The sequence below is a fragment of the Barbus barbus genome (genome assembly GCF_936440315.1).
Source record: "Barbus barbus genome assembly, chromosome: 15".
Taxonomy (NCBI): domain Eukaryota; kingdom Metazoa; phylum Chordata; class Actinopteri; order Cypriniformes; family Cyprinidae; genus Barbus; species Barbus barbus.
Genome location: NC_136743.1, coordinates 1260001 through 1272500, shown reverse-complemented (window position 1 = coordinate 1272500; position 12500 = coordinate 1260001). Strand labels below are relative to the sequence as shown.

At 38.8% G+C, this 12500-nt stretch overlaps 1 protein-coding gene across 1 annotated transcript in view; it reads right to left on the bottom strand.

Moving 5' to 3' along the window:
* The window catches only part of ncstn (nicastrin), a 19192-nt gene that overhangs the window by 3943 nt on the left and 2749 nt on the right, over nt 1–12500 (bottom strand). The window contains exons 5-16 of the mRNA XM_079434805.1: nt 12097–12242; nt 11869–12019; nt 11206–11318; nt 10945–11097; nt 10493–10597; nt 9491–9568; nt 8746–8915; nt 4977–5079; nt 4786–4884; nt 4077–4179; nt 3718–3887; nt 1–34 (exon numbers count right to left, since the gene is read on the bottom strand). The exon at nt 1–34 is cut by the window's left edge and continues 176 nt beyond it. Coding sequence (XP_079290931.1) covers nt 1–34; nt 3718–3887; nt 4077–4179; nt 4786–4884; nt 4977–5079; nt 8746–8915; nt 9491–9568; nt 10493–10597; nt 10945–11097; nt 11206–11318; nt 11869–12019; nt 12097–12242 — 1425 coding nt within the window. The remainder of the gene's footprint in view (nt 35–3717; nt 3888–4076; nt 4180–4785; nt 4885–4976; nt 5080–8745; nt 8916–9490; nt 9569–10492; nt 10598–10944; nt 11098–11205; nt 11319–11868; nt 12020–12096; nt 12243–12500) is intronic.

Below are 12500 nucleotides of genomic sequence, written 5' to 3'. Positions count from 1 at the left end.
ATGCCGGACCCGACACCCAGAAATACGCAAATAACTGAGAGAGAACAGACACAGAGCATGAGAGCAGGGCATTCTGGGAAACACAAGTGAATTAAGTCATTAATGTAAAAACAGTAGTATTTATAAAAAAAAAAAAAAAAAAAAAAAAAAAAAACCTTTATCCTTGTTCATTTGTCCACCTAATTATATGTTTATATCGATCATTACCTGTATACATGCACATAAAACCAAAAATAATGAATTAATATAAAAATAAACAAATAAAATAAACAAAATGAATTTTAAAAATAATTGCATTTTTAAGAATTACTTAACATTTTCATTTGTCCACCACCTTATTATTAGTATATCCTACATTACCTGTATACATATACACACATAAAACAAAAAAATATGAATTAATATAAAAATAAAAATAAAATATTTTTAATAATTGTATTTTTCTACATTTTTCATTCGTCTACTACTTTATTATACATATATTTAATTATATATATATATATATTATACACTGTATTGCCAAAAGTACTGGGTCACCCCCTTCTAATGAACAGGTTTGACTACTTTAGTAATTTCCATGAGAACAAATCTTAATGTTAAAGCATACTGATGTTGAACCAAGATGGTGCCGCTGATGGCAGCTATTGTGCGTTGCTCTTCAGTGTTTGTACTGTTTTTGTTTGTCTTTCCTGTTTTTTGTTTTTCAAATGGATGACCTGCTGAACATTCGGCAGAACACACCACAAAATCTTTTACTGGATCTTGATTTTTCAGACATTTTGCTGGACATTGTAGTTGTCGGAGCCGTAGCTCTGGTCATAAGCTACAGGAGGCGTAGGCGGGGGAAGAGAGCTTGTGAAGCTTCATCAGTGTGGATTTAGAACGGCGTTGCCTAGCATCCATCTGACGAATCTCCGCTCTCTACCCAACAAAACGGACGAACTCCTTCTGCTCTCCCGGACAAACAAGGATTTTTCTAACTCTGCTGCTCTGTGTTTCAGGGAAACCTGCCTAAATGGCGACATACCGGACAGCGCGATTCATCTGCCTAATTACCAGCTGATCAGAGCAGATCGCGATGCGGAATCAACGGGGAAATCGCGCGGCGGCGGGACATGCTTTTACATCAATGAGAGGTGGTGTACAGATGTAACTGTGTTAAAGAAGATGTGCTGCTCAGATCTAGAAACGCTCTTCATTAACTGCAAGCCGTTCTATTCGCCGCGGGAGTTCTGCTCGTTCTTTCTCGTGATTGTCTACATTCCACCGCAAGCACACGTGAGCACAGCTTTACAGAAACTCGCTGATCTGATCACAGACACAGAACAACAACACCCAGACTCTGTTTTAATCATTCTCGGGGACTTTAATAAAGCAAATCTCTCCCATGAACTGCCAAAATACAGACAGCACATAATATGTCCCACCAGAGACAGTAATATATTGGATCACTGTTATACAACAATAAAGGACGCATATCACTCGGTTCCACGAGCAGCTTTAGGACTCTCTGATTGCTGTTTGGTTCATCTTATTCCGACCTACAGGCAGAAACTTAAATCTGCAAAACCTGTATTAAGATCTGTTAAAAGATGGACTAATGAGACAGAGCGGGATCTACAAGCCTGTTTCTCTCTCACTGATTGGACTGTTTTTGAAGCTGCTGCAAACGATCTGGACGAGCTCACAGAGACTGTAACATCTTATATCAGTTTCTGTGAGGATATGTGCATTCCCATCAGGACTCATCTAACTTATAACAACAACAAACCGTGGTTCACTGCAAAACTCAGACAGCTCAGTCAGGCCAAAGAAGATGCTTACAGAAAGGGGGATAAAGTCTTGAATGAGTTTTATTGCAGGTTTGAAAAATCACCCCATACTCGCTCTGAACACCTCTCCACACAACCATTCACACCTGCAGCAACACCCCTCTCCCCCACACCTACAATTCAGATCAGAGAAGATGACGTGCGCCAGATCTTCAGAAAAAACAAAAGAAGGAAGGCACCTGGCCCAGACGGTGTCACCAGCCTGCCTAAAAACATGTGCTGATCAGCTGCCCCCATCTTCACACAGATCTTCAACAGATCACTGGAGCTGTGCGAAGTCCTCTCATGCTTCAAACGCTCCACCATCATCCCCGTCCCAAAGAAACCAAAAATTACTGGACTTAATGACTACAGACCTGTGGCTCTAAGGCCTGTGGCCATGAAATCATTTGAAAGACTGGTTTTGGCTTCTCTGAAGGACATCACTGGACCCCCTGCAGTTTGCCTACAGAGCAAACAGGTCTGTGGATGATGCTGTCAATATGGGACTGCACTTCATCCTGCAGCATCTGGACAGACCAGGGACTTATGTGAGGATCCTGTTTGTGGACTTAAGCTCCGCTTTTAACACCATCATCACGGACACCCTTCAGAATAAACTGACACAGCTCTCCGTCCCCACCTCCGTCTGCCAGTGGATCAACAGCTTCCTGACAGACAGGCAGCAGCTAGTAAAGCTTGGTAAATACACATCCAGCACTCGTACCATCAGCACTGGAGCTCCTCAGGGCTGTGTACTCTCCCCACTGCTCTTGTCCCTCTACACCAACGACTGCACATCTAAAGACCCCTCCTGTCAAGCTCCTGAAGTTTGCAGATGATACCACACTGACCGGCCTCATCCAGGACGGTGATGAGTCTGCTTACAGACAGGAGGTTAAGGAGTTGGCTGTCTGGTGCAGTCTCAACAACCTGGAGCTTAACACGCTCAAACTGTGGAGATGATTGCGGACTTTAGGAGAAACCCCCCCCTGCTCTCCCCCCACTCACCATCATGAACAGCACTGTGACTGCAGTGGAGTCATTCAGGTTCCTGGGCACCACCATCTCCCAGGACCTGAAGTGGGACATTCACATTGACTCTATTGTCAGAAAGGCCCAGCAGAGGTTGTACTTTCTTCGCCAGCTGAGGAAGATCAACCTGCCGCAGGAGCTGCTGAAACAGTTCTATGCCACCATCATTGAATCCATCCTCTGCACTTCAATAACTGTCTGGTTCAGCTCAGCTGAAATCTGACCTCAGAAGACTACGGAGGGTAGTCCGGACTGCTGAGCGAATCATTGGTACAACCCTCCCCACTCTCCAAGAACTGTACTTATCCAGAGTGAGCAAAAGGGGCTGGTAAAATCACTCTGGACCCCTCACATCCAGCACACTCCCTCTTTGAACTGTTACCGTCTGGTCGACGCTACAGAGCTCTGAGCACCAGAACGACCAGACACAGGAACAGTTTCTTCCCTCAGGCAATCCATCTCATGAACACTTGACAATAAATGACTATCATTTGAAACCAAAACCTGGTTTCATAATTCTCAACATCACTTCAAAAAGAATGACTAACTTCAAACGACAAGAAATGACGGATATCAATCTTTACCCGTATACATTTACTCACAAAACCATTTGTACTAATAGCAGATCTCATCTAGTTGATGATTTATACCGTCTCCAAATGTAAACTTTCCTATAGTTCAGCTCTAAAATTGTAAAGCCGCTTTGACAGCTGCTACTAGCCTAGAAATAATCAGAGGTCCTTCTTTTTTGACGACACTAACTGAACATTTTTAAGACATTAATTTAAGTAACTAAGCTCAAAATATGCATATATACTCGTGATTGCTTGGTTTCCTGTAGAGTTAGTCAGTGAGAGGAAGGTTTGCTCACGTCTTTGTTCTCGGTGCTGAGCTCGCTGGGGTTCTGGCACTGGCTCTCTGTGAGGTTGGTGACGGTTCCCGTCAGATTAGCCAGGATGTACTGAACGAAGCGTGTGACGCTGTGGACCGGGCCATGGGTGCGAGGACCGAGTCCGATGTAGAACTGAGGAGGACCAGAGCCTGCAGACGACAGGAGATGCAAAACCATTTCTGTCTGTTCCTCATGCAAATCTATCATGTGACATATCAAGTCTAGAAATATAGTGCATGAGTCATGTGGTCTATGATGATTTATTTTCATATTTGGATGAGTGACATATTTATATGTGTTTATGTGTGAGAATGGAGTATAAACACAGACGGTCTCACTTAAAATGCTGTTGGCTCCTTTCTTAGTGACTTCAGGAGGCAGCAGCGACCGAAACCAGCTGTTATTCTTCTGAATTAGAAAACCGTACAGCAACTGAGCGACCTGAGAGAGACCGACAGAAAGAAATAATGTCATATATAAAACACCATTTATATTAATGCATTTTATTTACATTTGTATTAATGTATTTAAATAAATAAATATTTTGTAATATTAGTAAAAATGATCTATCTATACACACACACACATACATATATGCAGTGGCATGCGAAAGTTTGTGAACCCCTTGCAGAATCTGTGAAAATGTGAATATTTTAACAAAATAAGAGCGATCATACAAAATGCATGTTCATTTTTATGTAGTTATATAGTATATATACAGCTGTGCTCATAAGTTTACATACCCCTTGCAGAATGTGCAAAATGTTAATAATTGAAACTAAATAAGAGGGATCATGAAAATTGCATGTTATTTTTTATTTAGTACTGTCCTGAATAAACTATTTCACATAACATATGTTTACATATACTCCACAAGACAAAATAATAACTGAATTTATAAAAATGACCCCATTCGATCTGAATCTTAATACTATGTGTCATTTCCTGGATGATCCACGATTGATTTTTGAGAGAGATTTAGTTCAGCTGAACAGAATGAATCACGTGTGATCATGTGACTGTGTGTGTGTTGGTCATGTGACTCACGATCTTGGGGTCGGCAGTGATGTTGCTCAGGTTCTTCTCCTCTCCTCCTGCCTGTAAGTAAAGTGAGCGAGCGACGAGAGTGGCCACTTCTGCCAGAGACTGAGTGAGAGCGGATGGAGAAACACAGAGAGAAGAGCTCAGATGAGTTCAAAAGCACTGACACTGATTCACTCACAGCAAACGTTACACACCTTGGCCGCGTCCGTCTCGTACACCAGCTGCTCGTCTGGACTCAGGTCGGGCGGATACGAGACGTTCAGGTTCTCTGCGTCGTCGTACATGCTCTCGTAGTGTCTGTTTCAAACACAGATGACAAAACACATGGAAAATGTGGCTTCAGACGCTTGATACACATGACAAGAGCTTCTCTGAACAGAAAGGCTTTCCATAACGACTGAGAGTTGATATCAGGAATCACAATCATGTTAAAAAATACCTGTTTGTGTTCATGATATAAAACCTTTGACAGATGTGTCCATGGACTTAAAAATCAGAATTCAGGGCTCCAGACAAAAAATAAATAAATCTATCAATTAAGGAGCCATTGGCTACAATAAGAAACAAAATTAGGAGCCAATTTTTTTAGGTTCCACAGAATAAATGTGTTTTATAAAAAGTTAACATTTTAACACACACTTATATATACCGAATGGTTTTTAAATGTATTGTTACGAGGTATTGTTTACAAGCCTTACATGTTTTCTGCAGTTTGAAACACTGAATGAAGCATTTCATGTAAGTTGTACTGTAGTCTTTTCTTATATAATACACCTTTGATGTCCATTCATGTTTATTTCGTACTACAGTAGTAAAGAGATAGATATGATTGGATCACGTGCCGCTTGAACTGAAGCACTAAAGCGATCGCTCCTGCTATTTATTGCTTGAATTTCATTATGAATATTAAAGCTGATACTTTGTTTATTAAAATGTAACAAAGCTCAAAGCTTATTGTAATTATTATACAACAAGTGTGCTAGAAACAATATGAAGCTCATGCATTAACAGAATTAATCATTAATGATTATTAATGAATTAGTTGTGTTTACTGTGTGGAGACGTGCTGATATGTGTTTGGTCTCGTTCTGTCTCGAGTATCTCGTCAGTGTCTGCGCTTGCTCGGCCATTTGTTGTGGAAAAATAAGGAAAGTGTGTTCAGCTGAATTCAATTAGTATTTTGTTAGACGGCTATAATAAGCTTAGTTTACCGCGGCAGCCGTCGTGTGAAGACTGAAGAGAGTAAAGACCATCGACTCCACCGGGCTGGGACTCCGGCAAAGCATATAAGTATCGCTTTTTATTTGTCCTCTTTTCTACTTGTTTCACTTCTGTTTCAGTTTTTATAACCAGTTCTTACTATATGTACTATGTCTCCACTATATGTAAGTTGTGTTTGTCTCAGTGTTATTTCTTAGGTTTACTGATAAACTATACGGTCGTTTGATTTGTATTTATCTATTTTAATTTTAGTTAAATAATGTCTGAATTGATTATTTTATTAAGTTTTATTTTTATTTAATTTGAGTTATTTTAATACTTCAACAAGCTAAATGGAAATGAAATATATATATTGAATTTATAAATGTGCATGTATATGTATTTATGTATGTGTGTGTGGTTGTACATATATATCTTTTTTTTGGTGTTTGGCTTAGTGTTATGTTATAATTATTATACTCATACCTTTTGTTCTTTAATATTTTGAATTGTTTTTAGCTTTATATTTTTTAGTTTTTGATTTAAATGTTAAGTGTTGTATGCATGTCATTTTTAATTTCTTTATTTTTAAAATGTGTATATTTATAAAGTTTTAGCTTGTAGTTTTGGATCTGTTTTAATACTATAATTGATTGCTTCTGTTGTCCTCATTTGTAAGTCGCTTTGGATAAAAGCATCTGCTAAATGACTAAATAAATAAACAGAACACAGAATATAGAGTCACACCAAAAATAATCCCAGATATAAATTTGATATGTGTTACTAGCGGGTGCAGAACACTATAGTTCATAAATTTAAGTGAGGAGAGCAAAATAAACTGAACTGACATTATACCCAAAAATTCTTCATACGCTGGACTAAGAGTAAAATCTGGGATTAAAAATGATTCGGACACTTTGATCTGAGCATGTTTTGCTGAAGTGTTTTTCTTTAATTGCTAATGTGATGTTTTTCCACCACAGACTGAACTAAATGAAGCACTGCTTGGTGATTGGTCTAATTGTGTTCTTACATTTAACATCTGACAGCTATTCAACCAAATTCATTACATATCTTTCTATCAAAGTTATCTGACATCATCAAGATCAGTTTGTTCAGACACAGTTTAACTATGAGTTCTTCTCATATTTTATTACCATTTTCTAAACTATAGCAATAAACTGTGATATAATGTGAGAAATGCTGAAGGCCAATTGTTAACGATATTGCTAATATCTACACAGCTGACAGCTTTACCTGTTGTAGTTTGTTCAAGTTGAGCACGAAATAGACTGCTTTTCTTTCTGCATTTTTACTTCATACATCTCTGTCATTTTCAATCTCTCTCAAGCTGCACAACTGAGCTGCTTTTAGCAGGTGTGCGGTCAGCGCTGGCGTTCGACTGTTTTTCCACTAAAACTTTGATGTGCATCGCCTCAGTTTATTACGTCAACATAACAAATGATGTGATCACAAAACAAGCAGGAAAAGGCATTACATGCACATTTTTAAGTCATAACAGGTACATTTTTATAGTCGTCAGCGGCGACCTCAGCAAAAATATTACTTGCAAATTAATATTTTTGGTCGCATATTTTAGGCGTGGAGCCGTGGAATTAATAGGGTAACATGTCTAAAACAAACATTTCAATCACCATTTTGTCCTTAGTAGTTCATTTTAAATAGTTGTAATACTAATCCTACTAATGATTAAATATTCCATGTATGTTTTTTTATTCATTCATTATTTTACTTTATTATTTCCAGATTTGCAAGGAAAAAAAGGAAGAAAAGCAATTACTTGTAAATCACCTTTTTGTCTTCAGTAGTTCATTTTAAATAGTCCTGTGACAAATTAACTTTCATAAATAAAAATATTCTGTTTATTCAAGTTAAATTATATTTATTCAAATTTAATAAAATAAAATAAAATATCAGCAGAGGATGCTATTTTCATGGCACATTAAATTTAATTAAAATATATTAAATTAATCACAATAGCAATAATACTGGTACTTCAATAAATAATGACAATTATATACAATAATTTAATAATACTTTCCTTACAACAGTCTAGAAATTAGAGCAAATGTTTCATAACTAAATAGAGTTATTTCAGTTTGATAACTAATTGAAAATTAAACATATTCCCAGGAAAAATATGGTTGCCTTATATCATTTAAAGCAAGTTTTTCAATAAAATATGCTTTAAAGTTAATGAGTCATCACATGTTTCTCCATGACTTTAACTCATCAAATTAATTTAACCAACTTCAATTTTTTTTTAACTTAAACAAGATTAAGCTACATTTTTCTTAAACCAGTTTAAGTTGAAATAACTTGAATAAACAGCCAGTTTGATTATACTTAAAAATGTAAGACAGCAACTGAACTTGAGTTTTAAGTTGAACTAGGTGGAACTTTTCTACAGTGCATGTATAATAATTAAACAATAATACACAAAATACAATAGAAATAGTTTTAGATGCTCAGCACATCACACCACAGGACATCAACTAAAGTATTTTATGTTTGTTCTCAAAGTTATACACTATTTCAGATTTACTAACACCTAAAAATAACGACAGGAAATGACGTGACGGATCAGAATAAGTCTTAATTATCATTAATATAGTTCCTGAAGATCATGCAAAGAATCAAGACTCTTTAACTTCATCTAAAGAGATCAGTCATGAGCCAATCAATTATGATTAACCTCAAAATGTTAAAAATCAAAGTCAGAGATAAACTGTGAACTGAGACCTGTTGTTGAACGATGCCTGATGGTCTGCCAGCACGAGGCCGGGGATCGATCTGGCTAGCAGGAACCGCTGGAGAGACGAGGGCGGCAGCGGCTGAGTGACCGCCGGCTGATCCAAAGAGACATTCAGACCAGCAGCAACAGACTCCATTCCTTCAATCATAGTCAACACCTGAGAGAGAGTGGGCGAGAGAGATAGCGCATGAGAGGAGAGAGAGAGAGAGAGGGCGAGCGAGATAGCGCATGAGAGGAGAGAGAGGGCGAGAGAGATAGTGCATGAGAGGAGAGAGAGGGCGAGAGAGATAGTGCATGAGAGGAGAGAGAGAGAGAGAGGGCGAGAGAGATAGCGCATGAGAGGAGAGAGAGAGAGAGAGAGAGAGAGAGAGGGCGAGTGAGATAGCGCATGAGAGGAGAGAGAGGGCGAGAGAGATAGTGCATGAGAGGAGAGAGAGAGAGAGAGGGCGAGAGAGATAGTGCATGAGAGGAGAGAGAGAGAGAGAGAGAGAGAGAGAGGGCGAGTGAGATAGCGCATGAGAGGAGAGAGAGGGCGAGAGAGATAGTGCATGAGAGGAGAGAGAGAGAGAGAGAGAGGGCGAGAGAGATAATGGATGAGAGGAGAGAGAGAGAGAGAGAGAGAGAGAGAGAGAGAGCGCGAGAGAGATAATGGATGAGAGGAGAGAGAGAGAGAGAGGGCGAGAGAGATAGTGCATGAGAGGAGAGAGACAGGTTCCTCTCCTCCTCACTCACCTCCGCTTTCACGCTGTCGTTCTTGAGGGATATGGGGTCAGAGTGCATCCAGAGGCTCCGCCCCCTGCGCAGGCCGACCTATGAACACACAGGAAACCTGTTACTGACATCCAGGATTTTAAACGCTGCATTTGTCAATCACTCATAAATATAATCTCTATTCATTTCACGTCAAGCCAATATTATTTGTATAGCGCTTTTAATAATACAAATTGTCTCAAAGCAGCTTTGCATCGGCTTGATATAGAGCTGGGTGGCTTTACATCAGCTTTAAGACAGAGAGAAAGACTGGATTTTGTCGATCAGGTAAGGTGTAAGTGATTTCAAAATATTTCAGCCGGTTTATATATAAATATTTTTTATCTCATATAAGATGCATTTGAGTTGCGCTGCAGTAAAGCGCTTCATTCCAGTAACGGTGATTATGCACAAGCAGGACAAACAACAATGCAGAATATTAATAACTATGACTGGGACTGTCATATACATAACGTTATAACGAGAACACTATTATAATAAAACGCTGTGAGTTTAGGTGCCGTGTTTCAGACACGTTCACTTCTGCATTCGGGGCATTTTTTGCAGCCTATAAGTTGTAATATTGACGTTATGCATGTTGTATAAATAACGAACCGTATTCTATATGAGATAAATGAGTTAAATCCCACTGATAATAAACCTGCTATCAAATGCTTCCCTCTACTGGTCATCTTCAGCGCGCAGCTCAAATGCAGAACATTAATACTGTCATATACATAACCTTATAATGAGAGCACTGTTGTAAAACAGTTTACTATCAAATTCTTATTCGACTATGAAAATCCTTAGTCGGGGACACCCCTAATTAAAACTAATATTATAAGAATCTAATTATAATAAAAATCAACAATCAAATTAGTTTTGACATTCAGTGACATGCTATATAATACTAATATTTGAATATAACCATAATAATAATAAAAATAAACATTATAATAAAAGAATTTAAATGAATGTTCATACCTGCCCAATTTCCAGCATGGAGTGCACATTGTTCAAGTCAAAAACAAAATCGTTTTTTTCCATGTCATACACCATTTTTGAGCTGCCAATGTAGTCAAAGGCTTCCTACGAGAGAGAAAGAGAGCTTGTAGAAACATATAAAACTGTAATAATATACATTAACAGATGCCTACTGCATACTTCTACTCGTATAGCATTTCCTCTGCAGTGATAATACTAGTGTACTGCATACTGCTCAGTATATACTGTGCACTACTTTGATTACTACATACAGCGATAACCAAACAGGTCACATGACCTCATGATGTTACATCTGTAACAATGAGTAGTTACAAATGTTACCTGCATAATTTTAAATCCGATTTTGTATAAAATGCCCTCATTTCTGGCTGTCTGATTCAATAATGATTCATGAGAAACGTAAAATGATGATGTGGGCGTCACGCACTGACCCCTTGGAAGAAGGTGAAGAAGATATTGCGAGGGGGTGGAGCTTCTTGAGTGACAGGAGAGAGGGCTTGAATGGCGGCCAATAGGGTGATGATTCCCGACACGGTTCCTTCGGCCGCCGGAGCCTGTTCCCAGAAAAACGACCTGCCGTCGAGCTGAGAGACAAAGAACAGTGCTCAGTTTATATCTGGAAATCAACAGCGGACTGGAAAACCAGCTCAAATGTTAATATGTAATAAACATATCTTGAGTGTATTCCTCACCCGGGTCGCTGCGATGACGACGCTCTCGTTGGCTGCGTGGCCCTTGGCGCTGCTGTTGAGGGGTCGAGTGGATGTCCAGACGTTAAAATCACTCAACGGGTCACACAGGACTTCTGACAGGAGGCAGAGACACGGATAAAGACAGGTGAAGTAAATATCATTCAGCAGCGCCACAAAAACTACGCCTGAACTACATGTGTAGGTATTTCTTCAGGCGGTCTGCTATAATGTAGTGTTAATTTAGTCAGTTATTTTAGTCTTAGTCCCGTATTAAATGTCCTTGTTAGTTTTTATCATATTTAGTCAACCTTATCCTACGTAGTTTTAGTCTCAACATCCGAGTCTAGTTTTAGTCAATGAAAACTTGACATTTTAGCAATAAGATTATTATTAATTAACTGTACAGCAGTATAATGGTTTAATTATTTTTGCTCAAAATTATAATCGTAATTATAATCATTACCCCATGACCCCACTTTTCAAAACACTTATAAATAACACAGAATGGAGTGTATTGAAAATCTGAAATAGCAGAAAGTTTCCTGTAAGGGTGTAGGGTTAGGTGTAGGGCAATAGCACACACAGTTTATACAGTATAAAAATCATTACGCCTATGGGATGTCCCCACTTTTCACAAAAACAAACGTGTGTGTGTGTGTGTACCTGGGTTGATGCTGAAGCGGTTCTGCAGGTCGGTGCGTCTCATGCAGGTCACGGTGTCGGTCACAGCATGCATGTGTGAGAAGATCTGCATGGCACACAGCGGATACTGAGGAGCGCTTCCGTTCACACGCAGGTTATGATCCTCGTAACACTGCAAACACACACACACACGTCATACAGCGCTGTGATGAACACACACACACACACACCTAAGAGAGAGACACACACCTTACGGATGACCTGAGTCTGATTCTCGTCTTTCAGAGCAAACACAGGGAAAGCGAAGTCTTCATAGGACAGTCCGTTCCCGAGAGGATTCCACACGGTCATGTTACAGTTCGCCAGATCAGAGCCGTAACTCTCAGAATACACACCTGAAACACAATCATACACACCGAGCTTCACACACATGTGGGAAAGTGTTGGAACTGGTCACCATTGCTTCTCTACACAAGTTCATCATAAAACACAGCAAAAAATTATTTTCTCATTTTTAATAAACTGTAATGTTTAAAACAAGAAAAATAAACTTCTCAAAAGTAAAACAACTATTGTTTTTGTCTTATATTTTTTTCTCATTTTATGCACAAATCTCAATTCGTTGTGATTCATTTCTCAGTAAAAAAGACTTC